The following is a 27987-nucleotide window of genomic DNA, read 5'->3' as shown; positions in this document are numbered from 1 at the left end:
CAGATAATGAGTTTTTTACAAATTGAAGGTTTGTGGCAACCCTGCATCAAGCAAGTCTATCAGCACAATTTTCCCAACAGCATGTGCTCACCTTGTGTCTCTGTGTTACAGTTTGGTGATTCTTGTGTTATTTAAAGCTTTGTCATTATTACTATAACTATTTTGGGGATATGTGATCATAATATTTGATGATACTAGTGTAATTGTTTTGGGGCACCACAAACCACAACCATATAAGACAATAATTTAATCAACAAAGGCTTCAGGCCTCCCTATTCCCTGAGAAACAACAATATTGAAATTAGACCAATTAATAACACTCTAATAACCTCTAAGTATTCAAGTGAAAGGAAGAGGCACATGTCTCTCACTTTAAGTGAAAAGCTAGAAATAATTAGGCTTAGCGAGGAAGGTATGTGGAAAGCTGAAATAGGTTGAAAGCTAGGCCTCTTGCTCCAAGTAGTTAGCCAAGTTGTGATTGCAAAGGAAAAGTTCATGAAGGAAATTAAAAGTGCTATTCCAGCAAACACATGAGTGATAAGGAAGTGAAACAGCTTTATTGCTGATATAGAAAAAGTGTGAATGGTCTGGATAGAGATGATTAAACCAGCCACAACATTCCCTTAAGCTGAAGCCTATTCCAGAGCAAGGCCCTCTCTTCAATTCTATGAAGGCTGAGAGAGAATTCTATGAAGGCTGCAGAAGAAAAAAGCTGGAAGCTAGCAGAGGTGGGTTCGTGCTTAAGAAGCCATCTTCATAACATAAAAGTGCAAGGTAAAACAGAAAGTGCTTACGGAGAAGCTGCAGCAAGTTATCCAGAAATCTAGCTGGGTAATTGATGAAGGTGGCTACACTAAATAATAAGTTTTCACTGTAGAAAAACAGCCTTCTGTTGGAAGAAGATATCATCTTGGACTTTCATAGCTGGAGATATCAATGCCTAGCTTCAAGCTTCAAAAGATAGGCAGACTCTTTTCTTAAGGGCAAACGTAGCTTGTGACCTTAACTTGAAGCCAATGCTCATTAATCATTCTGAAAATCCTAGGGCCCTTAAGAATTATGCTAAGTCTACTCTGCCTGTGCTTGGTAAATGGAACCACAAAACTTGGAAAGAGCATAGTTTACTGAACATTTTAAGTCCACTGTTGAGATATTACTGCTCATTGACAATGAACCTGATCACCCAAGAGCTCTGATGTACAAGAAGATAATTGTTGTTCTCATATGCCTGCTAGCCCAAATCCATTCTGCAGCCCATGGATTCAAGAGTAATTATGAGTTTCAAGTATTATTATTATTATTTTTGACACAAAGTCTGGCTCTGGCTCTAAGACTGGAGTGCTGTGGCACTATCTCAGCTTCCTGCATCCTCCACCCCCTGGGTCTAGGCGATTCTCCTGCCTCAGTCTCCTGACCAGCTGAGATTACAGGCATGCGCCACCACACCCAGCTAATTTTTGTATTTTTAGAAGTGAACGGTTTTCACCATGTTGGCAAGGCTGGTCTCGAACTCCTGACCTCAAGTGACCTGCCCGCCTTGGCCTCCCAAAGTGCTGGGATTGTTTTGAAATAAAGCTGCTATTAAGCCATTCTTTTAATAATGCAACAAACTCCTTTTTATAATTCTATTTCCATTTTAAAATTTAAAATCACTAAGTTGTCACCAGGATGACCTCAAGTATTATTTTAGAAAAAAATTTCATAAGGCTATAGCTGCCATAGATAGTGATTTCTCTGATGGATAAGAGCAAAGTAAATTGAAACCCTTCTATAAGGGATTCACCATTCTAACAGTCATTCAGAATATCTGTGACTCATGGGAGGTCAAAATATCAACATTAACTGGAGTTTGGAAGAAGCTGATTCCAACCCTCTTGGATGACTTCGAGGGGTTCGAGACTTCATGAAGGAAGTGACTGCATATGTGATAAAAATAACAAGAGAACTAGAATTAGAAGTGGAGCCTGAGGATATGACTGAATTGCTGCAATATTACAATGAAACTTGAATAGCGAAGGAGTTGCTGCTCATGGATAAGCAAAGAAAATGGTTTCTTGAGATGGAATCTACTCCTGGTGAAGATGCTATGAACACAGTTGAAATGACAAAGAAAAGGTTTAGAATATTACATAAATTTAGATGATAAAGAATCAGCAGGTTTTGAGAGGACTAATTTTGAAAGAAGTTCTGTGGACACAATGCTACCAAACAGCATAGCATGCTACAGATAAATCTTTTCGTGAAAGGGAGATTCAATCTATGTGACAAACTCCATTTTTGTCTTAAGAAATTGCCACAACCACCTCCTCCTTCAGCCACCACCATGCTGATCAGTCAGCAGCCATGAACGTCGAGACAAAACCCTCCACTGACAAAAAGATTATGACTTGCTGAAGGCTCAGATGATCATTAGCACTTTTTAGCAGTATTTTTAAATTAATGTGTGCATGTTTTTCAGAATAATGCTATTGTGCACTTATTTAAACATAATTACAAGTTATGTTCAGACTATAATATACTATAAACATAACTTTTACATGCACTGGAAAACCAAAAAATTGGTTTGCCTTGCTTTATTGGGATATTTGCTTTATTGTGGTAATCTGGAACCCACGGTATCTCTAGGTTATGCCAGTAATTTAAAGGTAGGACCAGCAACATGTTCTGATGGCTTGGATATGATGCAAGAAGGACAGAAGCGAAGAATGACTCCAGGGTTTTTGGCCTGAGCAACTAGAACAATGGAGTGCCAAATGGGAACTAGAACAATGGAGCGCCACGGGGATCGGGACTAGTGAGGCAGAGTTTAATTTTGGATGTGTTTAATTTGAGGTGTCTATGAGACACTCAGTCAAACGGGCAAGTTGTTCACATAATGTAAAAGCAGAAAAAGAAGGTAGTAGCTAAAGGAGGGAGAATATACGGTCAAAAAGTTTTGGCTTTATTTTTCAAAGGTGAGAACTAGTAAAGCATGTTTTTGTGCACATGGAAGTGTTTCCTCAAGAGGAAAGAGGTCATGATGAAGGAGAGAGAGAGAAAACTGTTGGAGCCCATGTCTTGAGTAGGTTAGGGGTAGGATCTACTCCGCCAGCGGAGAGGCTGGCCTTAGACAGGAGCGCAGACAGATGGGCCATCCGTTGTATTGGGAGGGAAGGCAAGGTGTGCAGGGACAGATGGAGACTGTGGAAGTTCTCCTGTGGTTGCTTCTCTTTTCTCAGTGAAATAAGCATGTAGCTCAGCAGCTGAGAGTGCTATATGCTAGCAGATGCATGTAGGAGAGATGTGACAAGAGGTTTTCAGACAGAGCAGAATGTTTGAAATGGTCTTCTAGGACAGTGGTTTTAAATTTCAGCTCATAATCTGATAGAAGGTGTTAAAACCAACTTTGGAATTTGAGATCAAACGTGATTTTAAAATTAAAATTATAAAAAGGAGTTTGTTGCATGTATATTGGGTTGTATCAAAAATATTTTTAAAAACACTTGCCCAGGACAGTGGGAGTAAATGAATAAGGGACTGTCAAACACAAAGTCAAGGTCCTAGTTAATGATCATGAGTCAAAATATTTTCACGTCAAAAACAAAAAAAAAAAATCATAAAATGGACTCATAAGACTTGGCATGGAAACTGCTAGAGGACCATAGTCCCTCCCCACCACGTGCTGCTCCTTCTTCCTACCCCACTCCACTCCCCACTCTAGGAAATCTTTTCATTTGAATATTTTCAATAAGGGCAAGATCACCAGCTTACCCAAGATGTCAGAAAGTAACTTTCTGCTCTAAAAAAACGGGGCCCTCACAAAAGTAGTGAGTAGAGGCCCTGGCAGGATTTGGAATTTGGTGTACTTAATACGAAGTTTGACGTTATTATGTAACAACAAACTTGATGGCTTTTCCCCACTTCAGAGAGCTCTAAATCCTCTAAAACAAAACTAGTATCAGAGTACTAATAAATCTTGTTTTTGTTCAAAACTGTAGCCCAGAAAGGCACCAGTTAGCTTTTAAAAGTATGTGCTCTCTCCTCTTTACTAACTGCAGTGTTAATGGATGATAGAGCTAAGGTTTATGCCTGTATTTTCCCCCTATTTCAAGATTTGTTGTTGGATCTGCAAATGATTCCAATCAAATACATCTGTACTTGGAAAAAAATTCATCCGTTTTTAAGATTTTACATTCCTTGGTTGCAGAAGTAGTTTTTTTTCCTGCACAATACCTTTTAAAAAATGAATAAGATGTCAATATGTACTGTGAAAATAACCATTTATATTTTAAATTCTGAGCTCCAGTTATTTTCTAGACATTGTAATTTAGAATAAAAGTACTTCTCCAGTTCTACATTTTGCCTGATTGTTAAAAATGATTTTGAGATTAATAAGTTGAACCAATTTTCTATTCACCTGACCAAATTCTGAACCATTTATGAGTTTTTAAAAACATACTTTTTCCTTATTGTAAAGGCAACATAAAACTTGGTTCATTGGACAGGATAGCAGAGATAAACATTATACACGAAATACAGTTCCCTGGGGCAATATTGCTCTCTTTCTACTGTGTTTATTTTGATTTATATAAATTTAAGACACTGAACAGAAGTAGAATTCAAATACAGAATGAGGACTTACAAAAATGTACACTCTGCCTACATCAGTAAAAGTATAGTAATTTACAAAATTAAATATTTAATCTTAGTTCACTTGTAAACCAAAATCAAGTAAAGTCTGAATCTACCTTCCATTACTTTGGGGGTTAAGAGTCTATATTCTAGGATTCATTTAATAGTTTCATTTCTCTAAGCATCAAGCAAAACGTTAAAATTACAAAACAGGATCATGAAGTTCATCTCATCATGTTGTATGCATCACTCTGTCATTCTTTATCTAGACCTTCAAATACTCTATGTAAAATGTTTCTATACAAAAGGAAATACACAGGATTAGTTCCTCCTCTAACGCTTCTAAAGAGCTCTACCCTGGAAAGCTCTCTCCCTTCCATTTTGCAAGTCTCAACAAGTCTGCTGCTGAGTCAGAACCTCCTTTTTTTTCCCTGATGTAAGAACTATTTCTCCCTTGAAAATTCATAAAGCTTAGGAATAAATTAGAGTCTCCCTGGGGGGAAGGGGCGGGGACGCCAGAATGAATGTGGTTGGGAGGAGTCCCATGCTGCAGCCCTGATGATGGCACATGAAACGCTTTTATGAAACGGAGCTGGCCCGGGGTTACCATGGGAGCTCGCCGTGGAACCCGTTCCACGCATCCGAGTGTGTAAATAACCACGCGGAGCGTGTTTGTTCCAGGGACTTTGTTCCTTCTTACCCAAGTGAAAATGCCTGGAATACAGCCGGGGCTCCGAGGCTTCATGTTTACCCTACAGAAACACTCTCGGCGGCTATAGGATGTCGGTGACAGCACCCCTACCAGCGCCTACAAACAGAAATAAGCTTAGAGGGAGCTTCCTAGGGCGACGAGGGGGTCCTAGACCCGGCATTCGGGGTCTAGAGGTGCGGGGCGAGGTGCCAGGCGCTCAGCGGACTTCAAGCGTGCAGAGCCCAGATGCGAGTTCACCACAGGACCCCCCGGGCTGCGCCGGGCTCTCGCATTGCGCTGGGGTCCTCGGGCACCTATTTCTACGCGGGCTCGCACGGCGCAGGCGCTGGTCGAGGTCCCGGGCCTCAGTTTCCCCCACGGGGCAGCCCCGCCCTGGGAAGCCCGAGTGGTGCGGCAGGGTTTCTCCTCACTTAGGGCGGAACCGAGGTGACAGGAAGGAGGAGGCACCGCGAGGGGCGGAGACGCGTGCGACCCGGGCAGGTTCTGCGCCGATCCCGCGCCAGGGAGGGGCCGTTGCCCAGGAACCGTCCCTCCCTCCCAGGCGCGTGCTTGCCCTCGTGCGCGCGCCCACCCCGTGCTCCGACCTCTGTCAGCCAGCCGACCCCCGCCCCAACGGGCCTTTCCATTTCCCCGGGAGCGGAGAGGCCCGAGGAGACGCGCCGCTCGCTCCCGCCCTCCCGGGAGCGCGAGCGCGCCCCCGCCTGCGTCTGCATATTAATGAGGGGCGGGGAGGGGCGACGGGGGTGCTGTGGCCTCGCGCCCGCGCGTGCCGGGACGCACCGCGGGGGGCGGCGCGATTGTGAGGTGGCGCTGACGCACGTTCCGGGGTTCTTAAGCGGCCAGGGCGGCGACGGCGACGGGAGCGGCGGCGGCGCCCGAGCCGGTCTCGGGAGGTGGCGGCGGCGGCGATCGCCGCGAGGGGTGGTGGGGCCGAAGTCGGTGCCCCCGGCTCAGTCACGGTGTCCCTCTCTCACTGACTCCCCCTCCTTCCACCACGGCCGCGCAGCCCCAGCGCCGGCGGCTTCCTAGGTGGGGCAGGGGACGAGGAGCGTCTCCTCCCGCTGCCGGCGGCCAGATAAATGAGGGATTTCGGGTTTGGGGTGCTGCAGACCGCCCCGCTTCGAAGCAGCAGCCCCGGGCCCCTGTTCAGCGGCGAGGCGTACGGTCCCTACGCCGTGGGGTCCGCCAACCCGCTGCCCTCCGCCACGCCCTTCGGCCCGCTGTCGCCACCACCGTTGCCTGTCACCGGCTTCTTAGAGGCCGCCTCCCCCTTCTCCATCCCCCTCGGTGGCGGCGCGGGCAGCCCGGCCGCCGCCGCTTCCTCTTCCTCCCCGTTCCTGGCTCATCAGCAGACCATGCAGGATGAGCTGCTGCTGGGGCTGACACAGCAGCCGGCGCGGCCGCTTTCGGGGGCGGCGGCCACGGAGAAACTCCCCAACCACCACCCCGGCGGCGGCACGATCGCGGGTGTGACCCACCTCCTCCCCTCCCAGGACTTCAAACCGAGTCTGCACCACCCCTCCTCCTCCTCCGCCTCCGCCTGCTGCTGCTGCCGCACCTCCTCCCCGCAGGACTTCAGTAAGCGGCAGCAGCAGCAGCTGAGCAGCCAGAAGAGGAAAGAGTTCAGCCCTCCCCACCTTCCCCACCCTCCGGACTCGAAGCCGCCGCCGCCGCCGCCTCCGCCGCTCCACTGCCCCGGTCGGTTCAGCCCGCCGCCGCCGGCCGGCCCGCTCCTCCAGCCGGCGCAGCTCGGTCAGCGCCAGCAGCAACAGCCGCCGCAGCAGTTCAGCCTCCCGCACCCGCAGCACCTCTCGCCGCAGGACTTCGCCCCGCGGCAGCGTCCGGCCGACCTGCCCCCGCTCCCGCAGCTCCCTCCCTCGCCGCCCGCAGCCCCGCGGCGCCGCCACGGAGGCGCGGGCAGCCCTCGCAAGACCCCAGCCCCGGGCGAGGGCAGCGCCGCCGAGTCCCCCAATGCGAGCTTGGCCTCCTCGACGCCGCCGGTGAACCCCGCGCCGGGCTCCATGGAGTCCCCCAACCACCCTCTGCTCAACAGTCCCAGTAACCTCCTGCCCGGCGGTGCGCTTGGCGCGGGCGCCTTCAGCAGCCTGCAGAGCCCGGACCTTCCACACCCGGGCGGCGGCGGCGGCGGCGGGGGCGGGGGGCCCCCAGGAGGCGGAGGGGGAGGCGGCTCCGCGTCGCCGCCGCCGCTGCCCGGCTTCGGCACCCCCTGGTCGGTGCAGACCGCGTCCCCGCCACCCCAGCCCCAGCAGCCGCCGCCGACCCAGCCGCAGCAGCAGCAGCCGCCACCCCAGCAGACGCCCCAGCCGCAGCCGCAGCCGCCCGGCTCGTCGGCCACCACCCCGGGCGGCGGCGGCGGCGGCTCGCTCAGCGCCATGCCGCCGCCCAGCCCCGACTCAGAGAACGGCTTCTACCCCGGGCTGCCGTCGTCCATGAACCCAGCCTTCTTCCCGAGCTTCTCGCCCGTGTCGCCGCACGGCTGCACTGGGCTCAGCGTGCCGACGAGCGGCGGCGGCGGCGGCGGCGGCGGCTTCGGCGGCCCCTTCTCGGCTACCGCTGTGCCCCCTCCGCCGCCGCCCGCCATGAATTTACCTCAACAGCAGCCCCCGCCGCCCGCGGCGCCGCAGCAGCCTCAGAGTCGGAGGTCGCCCGTCAGCCCGCAGCTCCAGCAGCAGCACCAGGCGGCGGCCGCCGCCTTCCTGCAGCAGAGGAACTCCTATAACCACCACCAGGTACGGCGGGCGGCGGCATGGCCGCGCCGCGGGACCGGGAGACTGCGGGCGGGGGACGGAGGCGGCGGCGGGGAGGCCGGGGACCCGATCTTAGCCCCGAGAGAAGCCGCGACGGGGCCACTCGCGCAAGTGAGAGTAGGACTGAGAGGGCGGACGACCGTGACAGGACTCGGAACCCCAGCCCCCGGCGGGGTGGGAAGGCAGTAGCCACCGTGGGCTGCGGGGGCGTGGGAGACGAGTTCGCGCTGGGAGCCACGGCTGGCCGGGCGCCCCTCGAATGTCCCGGCGCAGCGGTGGGGGCTGGGGCAGGGGCTGAATAGCGCCGTGGCCGCGGGCTGCCGGGCGCGGCGTCTCTCCCTGACCCTCCTAGCTGGCGCATCCCGGGCTCCACCCGGTGCCCTGAGCCTGGAGGGCCGCCGCCCCGGGCCCCTGACTCGGGGAGGCGCGGCGAGGACCGGGGGCGGGCCAGGGGCCTTGGAAGAGCGGCCGTGGAAAGTGAACTTGGGCAGGAGGAAAATGATTGTTGGAGAAGGTGCGTGCGGGGGAGCCCTTGACTCTGTCCTACCATCCAATGAGGGAAGGCGGAAAGGCTTTTTTTCTTTGGAGTTTGTTTATTCTTAATTGGCCGGCGGGGATCTCGCCTTGAAGCCGCAGCCCGCCCGGCGGTCCGTCGAGCCGCTCGCAAAGCTCCGTCCGGTCAACCTGCCGGCAACGCCGCACCCTGGGCCACCGGCGAGTGGGGAGGGAGCGGCTGACCGCGCTCCTCGCAGGACCTGGTTCCCGCGGTGTCGCCTCCTCGGCTTACAGGACTGGGAAGAAGAAACTGTTAGTGACGGCTCGAGTTCAAACCGAGATACCTCACGATTGTCTTAGTTTCTGTGCTTTTCAATGTTGGTGTCATGTTTTGTGGGTTTTAAGACAAAACTGAACTTGGATCTGGGATTAGTGTTTCCTTGTAGACTCTCGGTACATTTTTTGGTTGCCTTAACCTTCTGCAAGGGAATATTGAGCCGTGTGTATTTTAAGTAGGTAATATTATGAAATAACACTGGGCAGAGGTTTTTATTTTCCGGATCTTTTCTGATTCAAGATCTTTTTTGTTATTCTCTCAATACAATTTTTGGGTGACTGCTGGATTGGTAAATTGACGTCGAAAGAGTGTCTTGTTGGTTTTGAATCTTGTTAGCATTTCTTGCAGTGTTCATTCTGTTTAAGTCCATTTTCTATTTTCGTGATTAAGGATTGACAGAGACGCAAAATATGACCTTAACCCCATAACTTTTTCAGTTGACCAAAGTTTTCAAGGATTAGTCTTTTTTAAAGTGAATATTATCTAAATTAACCCAAGTGAAAGTTAACAGTTTATCTGAGTTAACCAAAGTGATAGTGAACAGTTTTTGTTGAATCACTGATTTCTTTCTTAGAAAAGAGAATGTGGCCTATAAGGATTGAAAATAGGGATTTTGAAATAATGTTCCACGTTTTCATGATTTTTATAATCCTCAGCAACTGTCTTTTGTGTCTCAGAGTCTTCATTTTGTTAACTGGAAACTTGTCCACAGAAAATTATCTGTAGGTAATTTTGTATTCTTAAAGTTGTGATACAGAACGTTGGAAGAACATACACAATGATCCATATTTAACTGTAATCTGCTTTTGAACAAAAGATGGGTCTAGCCATGGAGTGTGAGAGGTCACACAGCTTTCATATAGAATTTTAGATCACTGGAAGATAACTTTGAGCATTAAATCATTTAATAAGGAAAGTAAGGCCCTCAAGAATGAAGTGGTTTGTCCATGGCTCCTTAATTATCCATGGAACTCTGTGGAGGAGGAAAGAGTAATATATACTCATGATTATGTTAGCATTTAAAAGTTTTTAAAAATTGGTACTGTAGATCAGGAGTTTCTCTTTTAATTGTCTTATAAAAAGCAGGTTCAATTTTAAGAGAATCATATTTTTAGTAACTGTCTGGTTCATACTTCTTTGGCTACATCTTAACACCAAAGTATTAAAGTATAAACGTATTGACAGTAGAATTACCAGCAATGAATACTTCTTTAAAAAAAAAAACAAACCCAAAACTACAATTATTAGCCTTTTGGTGGATTTACCATTCTTTGATGACTTGACTTTTCTTGCCACAGGCTTTAGATTAGGATGTAATTTACTTTTGAAAATGAATCAACTTGATGGAGACTTGTATCAAGATCTCTAGTGGAATAATCAAAGCATATAGTTAATTGGCAGTATACCTCAGTGGATCCACCTATGGGCAACATCAGATAATTGCTTGAAAGTTCATGGATAATTAAGTGAAATAAAAACAAAAACACTTTAAGACAAACTATCCTAAAACTGGAATAATATGCCTTAACAGTTAAATAAACAATGCAGAAAAATGACATAGTTTCTATACTGCCCTTATTCCAAAAGGCGATTTTAATTTGTGCAATAGAGTAATTCCCACTTTTGTAGCAGTGCAACTTGTTTTGGAAACATGAAGTCAATGTATTTCACTTGCATGAGTAGGATATTTTAATTAACAAAGACCATATTTTTAGTTGTGTGCCTAGCATAATATGGTTGCTTTAAGATCACCGTGTATGTTATATCTTTAAGAATCTTCAGTTAATTTCAATTTTTTTCTTCATATTTATCATGTATACAGTTATTTCTGAAGGATAAGGAACTGCATGGTTCTATTTCAATAACTGTCATAAAATATCATATTTATAGTACACAAAAAGATGAAAACTTGACCAGCATCAAATATGATTTCACATAGAAAGATCTCAAGACTATTACTTTTATAACCTAGAAAGGATGTATTCTTTTGCCTTTATATATTTCATTCATATAAATTCTTAGGTCTGACATTTGAATTTGAATTGCAAACTCTTTAAATGCCACAATTTAAATAGCTATGTTTTCCCCAGCCTCTTCTGAAACAATCTCCCTGGAGCAACCATCAGAGCAGTGGCTGGGGCACTGGAAGTATGTCCTGGGGAGCAATGCATGGCAGAGATCATCGTAGAACCGGAAACATGGGAATCCCAGGAACTATGAATCAGATATCTCCATTGAAGAAACCGTTTTCTGGTAATGTCATAGCACCACCGAAATTTACTCGCTCAACTCCATCACTGACTCCAAAATCTTGGATTGAAGATAATGTGTTCAGAACAGACAACAATAGTAATACACTCTTACCCTTACAGGTAAGAATGGTATGTAAATGACCTTATCTCTAATGTTAATCTTTCAAAATAGGGAATTGGGTGGTGGTGGTAGTGGTATGGTAAAATTAACATTTTTTCAAATAAAGTTTTAATTTTTAAGCCTGTAATTTAATTAACAAAGGTTAAAATATCTATACAGAGAAAATTGAGAATGTAAAAAAATTCTCTAAACACGCAATGGAAAATAAGCTTAGTAAAACATAGAAAAACCCGTTGTATTAATTAAATACATACTGAAGCTTTCAATTGGCAACTCTTTAAGAATGTTTTCATTTATAAACTGTAATGGGCCACCAAAATTTGTTTCTCCTATAATATAGCTAAGCTAAAATGTTCTGTAATTTTAACTATTCTTAGATTTGACTACGATCGGCTGTATATATATTAGAATATACTTAGCACAGCTGTGATTGTGGCAAAATAATATTAGGGCTTTTTTGCATCTAATTTAAATTTATCTTCACTAATTCACTGATTATTTTTTCTAAATGTGGCCTAATATGTTGATTAGACTTTTTTTTTCCCCCAGGCTTTTTATTATTTTGTTGAAGTTCCTTTATGGCTATTGCAAGTGAGGTTTTTGTTTTGTTTTGTTTTTTCTTAAACCTTTAAAGGATGGAATGAGGATTTAAGATAGAGGTTTATTTTTGGTTTTCTTTCTTTCTTTCATTGGGTGGGTATGGGGAAGACAACTGCTGATTTCTGATGAAAACTTCTATGCTATTGAAGGTGAGATCTAGTTTGCAGTTGCCAGCTTGGGGCTCAGATTCACTCCAAGATAGTTGGTGCACTGCAGCCGGAACATCCAGAATAGACCAGGTAGGCTGCACAGTGTATACTTTTTAGGATTTCGGTTAGGAGTTTAGTATTTATGTTATGAGTAGGATTTAGTATTTACTTTCTTATTATACCTATTGAAACATATGTTAGAGGACACTGAAGCAATTTATTTTTTAAGGATCACCTGCTTTGAACTATTTAATGTAAGAATTTTTTTATTTTCAAATTTAAAAGTAATTAATCCTTTTATATTTCTAAAACATAATAAATATTTTTGGAAAAAGGGATTATATACACAAGAGCACCTGACTTTAAACATCAGTCAAACTAAACAGATTGTATCTCTTTTCAGAATTATATGCAATTAGGTACAAAATCATATGTTTACTTAACATGCAGCTTTGTATTTAATGTTTTGTAGAACTTTTCAGTAAATTTTTGTCTTGAAGTCTATTTGTTTTGAGATATATTTCTAAAAAAGACTTCTCTTGGTTTCGTTTTTTCACCTTTATTAAACAATTTATAGCCTAGTATTCTAAATTTTGTTACTGCTTTTGTACCCTGACTTATTCCAAATAATCAGTTTTCTATGGAGAAACCATTAGTGAAAAAGCTGGGAGTTAGCCTTAATCAAATTACATTCACACCTTTTTACAAAATACTATCTTTCTTCTTGCAAACTGAATTTGAATGTATACTAGGTGTACCAGGTGGTGAGGATTATTACAGGATATAGAAAACTCAGTCCTTATATATGCAGGTTCTTTCTTAGAGAGCTCCAGTTTGAATGAGCATAGACTTAACGTCGTGTGTGTTTTATGAATGGAGCTGTGTTATTCTAAGTCTCTTCCTTGGTTAATTTATTAACATGATATGATTTTACAAGTAAGGACATAAACAGATTAGTAATATATTTGTAAGTAACTTTCTAATCTAGAAAGTTAGCACCAATTTTGATAATCAACCACTAACAATTGTTTTAGCCAAGTCCTGCCTGTTTTCCAAAGTAGTCCTGCCAGGGTCTTCACTTAGAAGTGGTAGTTACTTCATGTAATTTGCAAGGTATTGTCTTGTTAATATAAGTTAGCTATTTACGTCTACTCTCTTCTCTACTCTGGTCCAGTTAAACCTTATTAGTGGCATTTTTATGGTAGCATTTTTGTATTTAAATTCAACACGTGAATGCCTAGGAGATGGTATGTTTAGGAGAAGAAAATTAATGTAATTATTTTGAAGGTGGCAAGAGAAATGTTTTCAGATAGAAGAGGACATAATTACTCTGTTTGTGCAGGAAGAAGCAATAGGATGGATACATATATAGGAGAAATAAGTATCCATGGAAAAGAATACAAATTAGCTGGCATTACAGGGTCCATGAGGCAGGGACAGATGTCGAGAAATCAGGTTATAGAGTTGATTTCAATTGGTGGAATGCTAGAAAGGAGACGGGTGGTAATGAAAGGGAAGCTTTCAAATCAGCCTCTGGGGCTGCCCTCCCACTTAGACCTCAATCAAAGCTACTCTGCTTTTACCTGTTTTATAACCTAAGATTTTAGGGAGATTTATTTTAGGAAAAATGATTTTGGTGCTTAAAGATAAACTTATCTGGTAAACTGCCGAGATATTGGCATTCCCTTTAGATACTTGAGCCAGACGTGTGATGTGATGAAGTAGAAGACAATGGTGGAGGAAAAAAAGAGATAATGGAAAGTGAATGGAACTGGAAGGAAAGAAGGCCTGTAACTTGGATCTTCTTCCTCTTCCTCATAATCTTTATGACATTGAATGACATAGTTTATGAGCTTTAATCTCTCTGGGTCACAGTTTCCTTATCTGTAAAAGGGGGACCTTGAACTAGGTCATTTAAGGCCTTTCCAGCCAGCTTTTACACTTTCTCTGATCTGTTTTGGCCATTTCTTTTCCTCCCTGGTGCCCCACCCCCTTGCCTCTATTTTTAGAATACAAGCCTCTTGGTTTCTTTGAGCAAAGGGTCTAAGGCATTAGTCTAAGGAAGTGGAGGTAGTATGTGACCTTTCAACTGGACTTAAAAGAAATGTCATTGTCTCCTCTATGTACCCTAAAAGTGCTTATACATAATTTGTTATGTGTTTCCATCTTTCCATAAAAGGTTGAGGTATTTGAAGTTGAGCCTCTTAAAAATACAGCAGCAGCTACAAAATGAAATTGATATCTTAAAATGTTGGGTAGTTTCTCATTCTTTGGCAAAATTAAAATTATAGAAGATACTTAGTCACTTAAATATCTGAGGAGATTATTTGCATTTCTGACCTTTTGTCATCACATACAATGTAATTCGAGTATATTTTTGTTAACAAGTACATTATTTTAAAACATTTTACTTTTTATTTCCTTTAGGCTCAAATTCATTAGGGCCTAGAATATAATACAAAATTCTAGAACTGAAGTCTTAATTCTTGTACTTGGATACTGCAGGCTTATCTATATCAAGAGGTGAACACATAATTGAATTCAATAAATAAGAAAGAACTAGTTTTGTAGGTTGATTTTTATTTCTGTTAATATGTAAAATTTTGTGGTTTGGAATTTTATTTTAGATAAGAATTTTTTAAAATAGAAAACCCTCACATTTAAAACTTTTTAAAAGCAAATATAAATTATAAACATTTCTGACTTTAAAATGAGTATTATATATCTCTATGAATTTCTTTTTTTTTTTTTTTTTTTTGAGTCAGTTTTCACTCTGTCACTCAGGCTGAAGTGCAGTGGCATGATCTTGGCTCACTGCACTCCCAGGTTCAAGCGATTCTCGTGCCTCAGCCTCCCCAGTAGCTGTGATTACAGGCAGGCACCTCCATGCCTGTCTAATTTTTATATTATTAGTAGAGACAGGGTTTCACCATGTTGGCCAGGCTGGTCTCAGACTCCTGACCTCACGTAATCTGCCCGCCTCGGCCTCCAAAGTGTCGGGATTTCAGGCTTGAGCCACCACGCCCAGCCAGTATATATGCATGAATATCCTTAGGGCTATTAATTACTTTACTTTAAAATGTCATTAGCTAGTTACCCTTGCAAGAAGCATACTTAAAAATTTGAATTCTAAATTATATTACAATGGAATTTGCAGCCAGATCCAGCAACGTGCACTACTTGGAAGGCTGAGGCAAGAGGATTGATTGCCTGAGCCCTGGAGTTGAGTCCAGCCTGGGCAACATAACAAGACACCACCCCCTCTTCCCAGAAAAATAGGAGTTTTCAGTTTAATGTTAAGGTTATGCTATATTTATTCATACGTTTTAAATCAAAGAGTAAATATCCTTTAACTGAGGTTGTTATTACTTACGAGTTTACATATGACATATCAGCTCACTGTAAACAAAGTAATGTCTTGCAACAGTAATCGAGTGTGTGAAGCATACACATGCATGTCACCCTGCCTTCCACCTGGGGAGTGGTCAATATATCAACTCTAAATTTTTGGTCTTCCACACGTTCTACTTGCAGTGCTTGAGCATGTCACATAATAAATTACCTTGAACTAATTGAAGATACTTTCCACTAATCTTTAATAGGCTGTTATGATAATGTGGTAAATCATAATTTGGAGATCTGTCTCAGAAAAAAATATTATTTGAGTCTTTACTCACACACACACACACACACAAAAACAGTATGTAGTTGCATACCAAGCCCAATTTGTTTATCTAATAAAGCATTTCTTAAATAGTGGTTTGTAAACCAGATGAACTTCAGGGACATTCATAGTCATCAAACTGTTACATGCCCACTGAAAAGGAAAAAGAATGGACTCTTGTATTACAGCTTAAGTAATGGATGCCTTCTTTTTGTTTCCTATTCTGTGTTCAGTGCTTTAATTGTTCTTGAAATGTTTTCCACTTGTCTTTCTATTTTAATTCTTGTGAGTACTAGAATAGCTTTGGCCTTTTAAAACATTGGATTGTTTTGTTTTGTTTTTTCCTGAGAATGACGAACACACTTTGTTGAGGTTCAAAATTAATAAAGAAAATTCAAGAAATGTATCTTCATTCATTCTGTATGTTAGTGTTTTAATTACCCTCAGGATATATGGATAAAAAATACTATTCTTTGTCTTGGAGAAGGTAAGAGTCTAGTTGGATGAATAAGGATTATCTAAGTGGAACATCTAGAGAATGAGAAGAGAGCTTATGAGATTGAGTACTACGTTATGCAGTAGAGTAGCACGCCATCTGCTACTAATTGAGTATGGTGCAATAACATTGTGTAACAGGAATGTATGGTCAATATCTACTTAAAATTAAGGACAATATTAGCACTACATTGCTTTATTTTAAAGTAAAAATTAGAGAAGTAAACACAAATATTATAAGTACAATAAAAGCTGATCTTTCTAATTAAGCAGAATAATACATTTTCAAGCATCTGCTAAATCATTAAATATAAGAATGTAGGGTTTTTCTATAATCTTATTTTTCTTTAAAGAGTACCTCATTTTCAGGAGGAAAAGTTTCTAATTGACCACTTATTTTAAAATAAAACAGGGTTTTTAATATATCCGAGCAAAAAAATTAATATCTCTTCAAATTGTAATTAAGTTTGAATTCCCTTCGTCATACTGCTTCTAATATTGTGCATTGACCTCCTTAGTTATTTTTCAGTGTTTATAATCTTTGCTTAGGTCATCTTTTTTCAAGATTAGGATCACTTTGTTCTTTTGTGTGTTTTTCAGCCTTTCTAAGCTTTTATTGACACTCCCGTAAGTGTTTGTGGCAAATGTCTGGGTTTAAGAAAAACCATGAAATAAGTATTATAATAAAAGAGGTTATACCTTTTCCAACAGTGTTTTCTAATCATTTTATTCTGTTAATTATTATGAGATTCTGTAATTTCGTTTCTGAAAGCCCATTTAGTTGATTCTTTGCCAGATAGTTTTTATATTTCAGAATTGATTGCATGCACACTTTTCCTCATAGATTCTTATTTTTGTGAATATCTTGGTGTTTTCAAATAGCCTTGTAATAAATGTAAATTACATTGCTATGATTTTCCATATTTATTAATGATAATTAGTATTGTTGTGTTCATGGTCACTTGAAAATTGCCTTAGTTCCTCAGTTTAGTTTTTAAACTGATGGCAGTTTGCATGAACACAACTTTTCCTAATGTCTTTATTTCAGAAGAATGCATGAGTGTTTGTTTTATAACCAGATTTGTTTCTGTTTTTTCAGAAGTCATATTTTAATTCCCACAATTTATTTAATGGAATTATCTATATCTTTTGCATGTAAGCCTATAGGTTTCATTAAATTCAAAAAGCAATTTTGAGATGTCATGTGCTCTTTGGTTGCTCACGGCTGTTTTATGTTTGTTGCTTTAAAAATCACATGGGATGCAGCTAATGCTTTACAAAGTATAACCAAGCTAATCTTTTTAAAATAGCTTTGCTGTTTTCTTTCCTAGAGTAGGAGTTTAGGATCAAATACTTAACAGAAAAAGGAAATAAGAGACCTTATAAGTAGGCATCTCACTGATTGAGTTAGATATAGACACCCAAGCGGAAGTTATTAATAGATGCAGCCTTTTTGAGTAACACCTCTCAAAATTAATTATATAGTGGTCACTGATATTTATAGTTAGTTTAAGGATGTTTCTCTTTCATACTTTAAATATTGTCCATGACCCAGGCAGTAATTTTACCATGCTCTAGAGCAAGATCACACCTCTTGCAATGAAGGTAGAGTGTACTTTCCCCTACACCTCCAGAAAAAGGAAGTTACTTGGGAAATATTGTTTGGGTGATTTATTAGTTACCATTAATTAAGGTCATCAGTTGACTGGGCATAGGTTGATTCTGTTCAAAGTCATCAACCTAAAAAGATAACTATGAACTGTAATATATTTCCTTTGTGAGGATTTAGGGTAAGGAGGATAGTAAAGTATTTTAAAGTATTTACAGTGTATTCTTAGAACCGTCATGATATGGCATACCTGCAGAGGGATTTTTTGCTTAATTATATGAACATTAACTTTTGTCATTACAGCTTACATTTTATAATTCTATTTTAAATACATCTGGGAACTTTCAGTATAATAGTACTTAATCTTCCATTGGGTTGTTGGAAATTCAGATTCATAGCAAGCCACATTAATCTGATGCTTGTGTCAGTTTAATCAGTTAACATTTGACTACCTATTCCATTGAGGATTCTGAGAAAGTTTTATAGTCCTTTGCAATTACTGTTTAAGAAGTACAGTCTTTCTCCTCACAGAACTCGACTTTTTTTTAAATTTTTTACTGAGTTTGTATGGTAAAGATAAAGGAGTATTCATTCAGCAGACATATGAGAACTAACTATATTCTGTAATTAGTCTCTATTCTTAATCAACTTAGAAGTTTAGTGGAAGAGACAGGAAAATCAACAAATTGGTTATGAACACAGTATTGTGGAAGCACAGGGAAGATGGACATATTTGGATAGATTCCTAAAATTAATATGTCATTTTTGCCCATATGGGCCATCCTATTCTCTGTTTTGATTTTATTAATATTTCATTAATTTTGGAGTATTTTCAGTCTTTTTCTTTTCTGTAATTTTTAAAGAGACTATAGGCATAATCTTGTCTGACATGATTATTTTCTAGGAGTTAGAACCAGAGCCTAGAGAGATTTAGTGACTTCAGACGAAGAAACTAATTGCTTCTTATGAAGTGTGATATCCAGGCCCGCAGAATCAGTATCACCTGGGAACTTGTTAGAAATACATATTCTCAGGTTCTACTCCAGACCTACTGAATTTGATGTGTTTCAGCAGTCTGTGTGTTTAACCAGCCTTCCAGATGATTCTGAAACATGCTCAAGTTTAGGAACAACTGTTACAGCTCATTGATTCTTTGTGCCTCCATCACTAATCAAGGTCACTGTTCTAGAGAGCAGCTGTTATTGATGCATGTGTTTTACCTCAGGGGCCTTTCAGTACAAATCAGTAAACAGTACTGATAGAGTTAATTTGTGATAAAGCTGGAATAAGAGCCTCCAGTTTAGCGTTCCTTCCGTCATTCAGTGTTACTTCCTTTTTTAAATCCCTGACAGCAACTTATTTAGTCTACAGTGCTGATTCTGAACCCCTAGATTTAAAAAGGCTACAACCTCAATTTAAACATCAAAGTAAATAAATAGACATATTCTTAGAAAAGCTACTTAGGTTTTTCTTCAGCTTTCTAAAGAACTGATTCTGAATCTTCTCTGGATTGTGGACTCCCGTGGAAAACTGATGAAAGCTATAAACCTTTTCTTCAGGAAAAAAAAAAAATTTATGTATACACCAGTCCCCACTTATCCATGAGGGATACGTTCCAAGACAATCAGTGGATGCCTGAAACTGCAAATAGTGCCTTCATATATGATTTTTTCCCAGTGAAAACGTATGTATGATAAAGTTTAATTCATAAATTAGGCACAGTAAGTGACAACAATAATTAATAATAAAGTAGGACAATTATAACAATGTAATGTAATAAAAGTTATGTAAAAGTGGCATTTCTCTCTCTCTCAGAATATCTTATTGTATTGTCCTACAGATAACTGAAATCGTGGAAGGCAAAAGGCAGAAAGGGGGGACTACTGTACACCCATGAGCAGTCTATTATATATAATCTCAGAGACTTCTGGTCTCTATTGAAGCTCATGGACCCAGGTTCTTAAGTGCCTTATTTTGACTTCTATGGGGACTTTTATTTCCACTTAATTTTCAGATTCTTCCTTTCCATTTTCTGTGACAATCTTTTTTTTAGAGTTTAGAATGGACTATCCTGCCTCCCCAACGTATATATAAGCTTGCACATGCGTGTACACACATACTTAACTGGTTGGGTGAGTATTTTGGGAAGACTCCTAGATGATGGCATGGGCCAGAAAGCTTCTGTAGTGGTTCCCCACGTACCTTTTTTCAGATGCATTGAGTGTGTATTGAACAGAATACAGTGGAAATTCATGGACATTAAAGAGTCAGATTCTTTCAAATAAGCAAGTGAAGGGATTGAACATTCAGCAAACAAGGTTCTGATAACACAAGATTTTGGAGACTTGGTGAAGTAGCAGACTTAATGAGATTACTGCTTTTACTCTTCTCTCTTCCACGTGCCTATTTTGCAGGGGAATTGGGGGAGGCAGGCTTAAAAATGCAGAGACAAATAAGGAAGCACTTTAGAGAGTAAGATATGAATCTGAATATTCTAGGCATTAGTCCTTGTTCTGGTGTTAGTATCTTATGCTTTTGATTTTTGCCATATAAGATGTTTATGCACTCATTATGAAATTCAGACTACTATGTCAAATAACAAAGTGTTTGATAGATGTTTAAAGTATGGTGCAATTATGGAACTAAAATATTTCCTCCCAAATATTTATTTTCCTCGTGCCAGTATCTGTCTTCCTAAATACTTGAGAAAAGTTTAGAAATTAACCAAAAAATACTTTCTGTGTATATAAGATTTCAGGAAACTTTATAGAGAAAGGTAACCATAGAAATTATTTTACTGTTTTGCATTAGTATTGCCAATAAAATTAGATTGCTTTTGATAAAAGATTTAAGAGATAAATGTACTGAAAATAATGTCCTCCAATACAAGGAACATTGTAGCTCATGAGATCTGTAGTTACTGGTATTTTTGTGGGATACAGATTAATTGGTAATATATTAATCAGATGTCCTCTTTTATGTAAGAGAATTTAGATAGTATTTTTATAATCACGTTTTGAAAATGCATAGATTATAATGTCTTTTTTCCTCTTCTCTTCCAGGATCGAAGTAGAATGTATGACAGTTTGAATATGCACTCTTTGGAAAATTCCCTTATCGATATTATGAGAGCAGAGCATGATCCTCTTAAGGGTAGGTGACTTTTTTAAAAAATATGTTTATGTTATATACCAATTTGCTTATCTAACTAGTTTTTATATGAAAGTGAACCCTAAGTAGCACCTATATCCACTATAAAATTCTATTATACATTTATTAATGATAATCTTTTTTTTATGAAATGCCATACTTTTTCCTTTGTTGCTTAATGTGAACTCACCTACCTTGACTTACAATTTAAGGAAAATTTACTATTTAGAGACATGCTTCAGTTCACCAGAGAATGAAGAATGGATCTAAAAGTATACATTAGTCACTTTTCTAGAATTCTTTCTAGAAAATATGAAAGTATGAAAATACTAAAAATATTTCTTGGAATACTTGTATTCACAATTTGTGGTGATTCCAGCCTAGAATTTTCCCTAGTTAACCTCCTTTCTCTATTTTTCTTCTACTGTCATAGGGTTTTGAAAAGGGGAGAATATTTTATAGTGGCTTCTCCAAGGTGAAAAGTAGCTCTTCATAGAAATTGACACAAATTAGGGAAAAGAACCAGCCCACTTATCCTACAGTAGCAGTCTTCACTAATTGTTTATAGTATTTGAAGAAGTTTCATTAGCATACTTGTTTTTGTCTGTACATATTCTGTATGTAAAATGAAAATTATTACGTATTATTATGTATTTTTATACAGTATATATCATTGTCATTTATGTCAATGGTGAAAATCTACCAAATTGTCAATTTGAGTCATGACAGATATCTTGCTACATAATAAATTATCTCAAAACTTAGCAGCTTAAAATAGCAATAAATATTTATTACTTTACACGGTTTCTGTGAGTCAGAAATTCAGGAGCAGCTTAACTATTTTATTCTGGCTCAAAATCTCTCATTGAATCAAAATCATGGATTACTTTGTAAACTTTCTCCATTTTTAATTCTATAAAGCCAAGTTAGAATTCTCTTTCAAGATTTGGCCTAAAAACTCTATAAACTTCCATATTGACGGGGAGGTGGTGATGTGGGGCTAAGTTGATAATACTGACCACATATCTAATTATTTTGTTCTGTTTATGGATTTTGCTTGTCAAAAGAATTCCTTGTCTTTTCAATTCCTTAATTTTAAGGAGCTTGAGAAGCTGTGGGGATATTAGTGATTGTTGATTATGTGTGCTAATAGTAATTCCTCATACAAACTTACAGTAAAGTTATATGTCAAGTTTTTGGGTTTCGGTTTTTTTTTTTTTTTTTCTAACCAAAATTCAGCTTAGATTTTTTAGTATCTTTGTATAGGGTCTTGGTCTTTTTCACTGTTATGCTGGCAGTTTCAGTGGTTTGTCTTAGATCCACCATTTAGAATAGAAGCCAGCAGTTTATGATTAAGAAGTTTCCTGTTTATCTCCTTGGCTTCTCAAGAAAGAAAACTCTTAGAAATTCTAATACAAGATAAAGTCAAGATTATTAACTGTTACCAGTGGATAATAAAAGTTTTTCGTTGTTTCTCCCAGTCTTTTTCTTTTTTCAAAAGGCTTTTTAAACATATTAGATAAAATGTTCACTGTGGCACTGTTAATTATCTCTGTTTTTCTTTTTACTAGCCTGGATTATAGTAAAAGTGAAGGGAAACCTAAAAAGAGGACATTGGAAAGGAAATGGAAGCATTGTGAGGTTAAGGGGAATTATATATACATATACACACACACACTCATGTATATTGATATATATGTTTTTTAATCTCAAGAGAATTCAGAATTTTTAAGTTAGAAAAATTATCTTTGGCTGTGAGAACGGGAAAAACATGCTCACTAACCACCTTTAGGCACCATCATGGTGACAAGTCTGTTCATATTTACACAAAACGTGGAATATTTTGTCTTCCACATGTTTTATGACAGGGAATTTTTAAAAAGAGAAAAAAGAAAAAATTGAGAAACTTTCTCTGCATAAAATCAAAAAAAAAGACTGATATTTGTACAAAGCTCCATCATATCCCTATTTAAAATTATCTTGGTACTAGGTTCTGCCACTTTAAGTCTTTTTTTTTTTTTTTTTTTTTCCTTTCTTTCCTTACACAGATTCCACTGCCTCCTGGGATATTATGTTGTATATTTTCTTTCTTCCCATACTCTGATTATTGTAATTTTTGGGGGGGGGGCTAGACCTCAGTAGAATCTTCTAAATCAAGGTGGTAGCAAATGGAATAAACCATCCAGGGTTTAACACCTGAATTTGTTTTCCTTCTTTCCATTACTGTTCTTGAGGGCGGTATTTCACCCTCTGTCTCATCTCTTCTCTCTTACCTTTTCATCCCTTCTAGGAAATCCTGTCCTCTGTTTAATTAAAAAAAATTATTTTCCCCTGGAAAACAAAATGAATATTATTTTATCCTTTCTAAATGCTGTTTTACAAACCAGCCATTGGTTTTGTTTTTGTTACGGGATCTGATGAAAAAGGAGAAGAGAGTTGGAGGGTAAATGTTTAAAATGAATTGTTTCTCTTTATATTAATGGTGAAAATATCTAGGAAAATGAACTTGAGTGAGAAGAGATATTAGTTATCTCTGTATAATTATCCCAAATTTAGCAGATCAAAACAACAGTAAACATCATCTCACACAATTTCTGTGGGTTTGAATTTGGGAGCAGTTCAGCTGGTTACTTCTGGCTGAGGATATCTCATGAAGTAGCAGTCAGCATACTGGCTGAGGCTGCAGTCATCTGAAGGCTTAACTGGAACTGGAGGATCTTTTTCTAAGATGGTACACTCGCATGGCTGGCTGTTGGCAGAAGAACTCCGTTTGTTGCCTCATGGACCTCTCAACAGGGCTGTAAAATTTTTCTTATAACGTGGTTGCTTATATCCCCTAAAGTGAGTGATAAAAGCTCAAAATGAATGCCCCCATGTCTTCTGTGTCCTAGCCTTAGAAGTCTCATACCATCATTTCCACAACATTCTGTTAACTACGTAGATCAGCTCTGCTCAATTTAGGTCAGGTCTGCTATTCAAGAGATGTGAATACTAGAGGCTGGCTACCACAGAGGTAAAAGGCAGAGTGGTAAATTTGTATTCAATTCTACCCTCAGTTAAAGGAAAAGAAAAATTAGTCAAGGTGAGACTGTCAATTGGAAGAAAGGAGTCAAGCAGATCTCTAGAATGCTAAGTGGCAGGTTCCTGACCTAACTGAGAACTGGGTGATTGTGCTAACAGAAGCACCCTCCCTCTCATCCCTGTTTATGCCCAGAACACTTCACTGCAGCTTATTTGCATTTTCCTACTCTCCAGTGTTTTTTCAGGACAGTAGGGAACCTCCATTGTTTAATGTTGATATTTTCGTGGTCTGGCATAGCAGGTGGGAAGGGTCTAGTCTTGTTGGAGTTGTCCAGATATGAAATGATGGCAACCCAAGATGGAACGCTGAATGCACCTTACTCCTTTAAGTGTGTCTGCTTTTGCACAAGTTTCCTAGACACTGACTGCACATTTTCTGAGACAGACATTGTGTAAATATGAAGAGACCTGTCACCATGATGATTCCTAAAGATGGTTAGTGAGCATGTTTTTTCCCTTCTCACAGCCAAAGATAATTTTTCTAACTTAAAAATTTTGAATTCACTTGAGATTGAAAAACATATATATCTATATATATGCATGTGTTTATGTGTTGTGTATACATATATATATAATTGTGTATATATATTTTTATATTTAAAATGTAATTTTATATATATGTATAAAAAATTCCCCTTAGCCTACTGGGGAAAGAGAGATACCTTATACAAATACAATATACATATATCTACTGCGTGTTAGAAATACTGTGGAGGAAGATTATGAGGTGTTTAGAGAGATTATAAATGAAAGTACCCAATTTAGATGTGGAGTAAAGGAAGCTGAGACCTGAAGCATGAGCAGCACAATGATGAAAAAATATTGGGAGAAAGTGTCAATTAGACAGAGGAACCAGCATGTGCAAAAGCATGAAAGAGATTGTCACGTTTGAGGAACTGAAAGGAGGCTAGTCCTGGCATAGCTTGTTTAGGGCTGCCTGACGCCGACTGGGTGTAACAGGGCACAGTTAACACTGTCGAGAGTGTGCTATATTTTGCTATGGATCATGAACAGTGACACACTGTTAAATGCTTTCTTTAGTAAGAATGGCACTGACCCGTCTGCTTTATTTATTGTGTGGTAGTTTCTCTCCATTAACATCCTATTTTCTGATTACTGTCTTGATTCTTGGCAAATAACTTTTCAAAGGAAGAACAATCATGGATTCTTTAAATGGTTAAAGTAAATCATGCTTTGCCAAGTACTGTTTTGTAGTTTTTCAGTTTTAGATTTGCATACCTATTTTAAGTAATTTGTGATTTTTTAATATATGTGTATATATGTTAATTCCCCCTTTAAACAAAAGAACAAGACAGTGATTATTGTTAAGCTCTTTTCCTTCCCTGCCCCCAACAATTTGTAAAAAGGCTTACTGTGTATTTTTTGCCAGAAATTGCTTGTATCGTTCCCCAAAGTATAGGGACAAACAAAAGTACTTAATTGTAGCTCATAAAAGTTGATTTGAAAACTCTAGGAAGAAATGTAGTTTATATAATGGTTTTGGGGAAGATATGTGTCAGTAAGTTGTAATGCCTTTACCAATGTTTCATGAGTAGTTAAAGGGAATTAAGGAAAAAGAATTTAGAATGTGATTTTACATCAACGAATGTCTAGAAGTGGATGCCTTTAAAACTTCTTATTTACTACGTTTTTGTGTGTCTAGTGTCATTTTTATTACCTGATTGCTAACCTCCTATTTTTTAAGACTCCTGAAGTAAGAAGCTCTGTTATTTTAGGGCATATAAGCCCTAAGAAAATAAGGAGTTATTCCTGTAAGGTGCTGACTGATTATGGTAGTACCAAATTTCTTATTTTCTTCCACTTTTCCCTCTCTTTCTCTTCAGCTGACCTTGATATAAGATTACAATACCAAGTCACAAAATAACCTGTATAAATTTCTAAAAGTCTCCATTGTGAGAACTTATATTTAGAATTTAAGAACTGTTGAGCCAGACAGAGGTTCTCAGACTCTGAGACTGTGTCAACCATGTGGGTTTCAGGGCCCATTCCTAGTGGTGGTGCAGTCGACGTGGGGTGTAGAACACACCTGGAGAAACTCTGGTATAAGAGAGCAGTGGTAAAGAGATCTTTTAAAAAAATGTGAAATTTTAATGGCATTTATTAAAATAAAGTTCACAATAAAACAAATACCAATAATATACATGCCAAAGCAGGTATGTCATCTGCTCTTACAGGACTCTTCCTTATTTCCCCTGACAGAGTAAAAGGGGTGCATTTCTCAAAACTGAGTTTACTTTTTCTTCAGCCACTGGTGTTTTCCTCAAGTCAAAAGTTTTAAAATTGCTAATAACAAAGAAAAAAGAATATAGAAGAAAATCACCTGTATTAGATATATATCTTTAAAAAGTTAGAGGGATGTTGCATATGTGTTCAGTTTTAAATGAAATGTTTCCATTTATTTTAAAAAGGAGTAAATAGGATTGACATATTATTTCTCCTTTATTGATTTTTTGTTTCTTTATTCTATAGAGCCCTGGCCTTTGATAGGAAAAAAATTATTAACAACTTTTGGAGTAAATTATATTTATATAGAAGCCATGTATATTTTATTAAGCAATTCTGACTTTAAGAAACGATTATTGTTATAATGTACATGGAATCTTAATACTTTATCCTTCCACTGCTCAGAATTGTTCATCTTAGTGAAAGGTGAAAGTACAATTTATGAGTTTGGTCATTGAGAATATCTGTAGATTGAAAAGGAAATTATAAAAATGTGGTTGTGAAAGTTTTTGTTTTAAAAAAACTTATTTGAAATATGGCATCATGGATAGAGATAAGTTTTGCTTTTATTTCTTTTTACATAATTGTCTTTATTACAAACTGTTATTACATTTAAAACATACTTGAGTTTTATTTCTTCCAAGCATCTTTGAATATTTAGGTAAATGATTTAAATTATGACAGACTGAAATTTTTTTCTTAAAAACTAAAACCTATCAGACAGAAACTACAATGAATTTTGTTAAAATCATATTTATTTATTCCAAACATGTATGTTTCTACTGCAATCCTGTTATTTACCACAAAATATCTTTCATATGATCTGAAAAATGTTTATATCACTTGTTTTAAATGGAAAGACAACAAAAAGAATGTTTCCTATATATAACTTGCAGTGATAAAAGCAAGTAATTGGAATAATTAGGCTTATGCATTTTAACTACTTATAGTATTTGAAGATATATCGAAGAATCTCTTCTGAAGGTTTTTTCCTCCAAAATAATAGCATTTTATCCTTTTTAAAGTATTTGTTTTCCTGTTACAAAAAAAAAGATAGTATTCATTTATTAAAGAAAATGTGGAAACACTAGGAGAAACAAGTTTTAAAATCACTTATCTCACGAACTAAAGTAATCATAATTGATATTTTGGTGTATAATTTTTCCAATCTTTTCATTATTTATAAACTTAAAATATTTGCAGTAATTAAATCTTTGCCTTCCATCCAACCTGGTTAACTTTTTAAAAAATTAGTTTAAAAAATATATGTACATACTTTTGAAAGTCAAGTAGTGCTGTAAGTCTTATATAAGGAAAAAATAGAAGTCTCCTTCCTCTTCCTTGTCTGTCCACTTCAGATTCCTGCTCCTTAGTGGTGGCCACTATGAGCCTTTTTTTTTTTTTTTCAACTGATTTTTTGTGTAATTATTTGTAAATAATATGTTTGTGCTTCTAGGTTTCCTACATTTTAGATATTATATGTTGATATTCTAATATGACTTAATATCCTTCAATATTTCCCCTTCTCTGTCCTCCAAAATGATAAGAGCACCTTTGTTTAAGTCAGGGATTGTATTACTGAGGTAAGGCAAATAATATTCATAGATGAACCTTGTATGTTTTGTATTATAACGTTTTCTTTTTCATAAAACGTTCTTTTTCCTGGTATTAATCATTATCTTTTTTGGTTTATTTGCTT

The 27987-nt window shown here is 39.1% G+C and overlaps 1 protein-coding gene across 8 annotated transcripts in view; it reads left to right on the top strand.

The window, feature by feature from the left end:
- The first annotated feature begins 6196 nt into the window (after nt 1-6196).
- Nucleotides 6197-27987, top strand: part of LOC105487916 (cytoplasmic polyadenylation element binding protein 2) — a 60737-nt gene continuing 38946 nt past the window's right edge. For 2 of the 8 annotated variants that reach the window (XM_071093842.1, XM_011751589.3), the window contains exons 1-4: nt 6198-8073; nt 11014-11295; nt 12046-12135; nt 20876-20966. In XM_071093842.1, coding sequence (XP_070949943.1) covers nt 6403-8073; nt 11014-11295; nt 12046-12135; nt 20876-20966 — 2134 coding nt within the window. In that variant the 5' untranslated portion in view covers nt 6198-6402. Of the gene's footprint in view, nt 8074-8465; nt 8606-8698; nt 8899-11013; nt 11305-12045; nt 12136-20875; nt 20967-27987 lie in introns of those variants that run through there. The other 6 variants (XM_071093845.1, XM_071093843.1, XM_071093846.1 and 3 more) reach the window with 4 other exon arrangements.

This window comes from Macaca nemestrina, chromosome 3, assembly GCF_043159975.1.
Source record: "Macaca nemestrina isolate mMacNem1 chromosome 3, mMacNem.hap1, whole genome shotgun sequence".
NCBI classification, from domain to species: Eukaryota; Metazoa; Chordata; class Mammalia; order Primates; family Cercopithecidae; genus Macaca; species Macaca nemestrina.
Note: the sequence above shows the minus strand (reverse complement) of the source record. Positions and strands in the feature narration are given on the sequence as shown.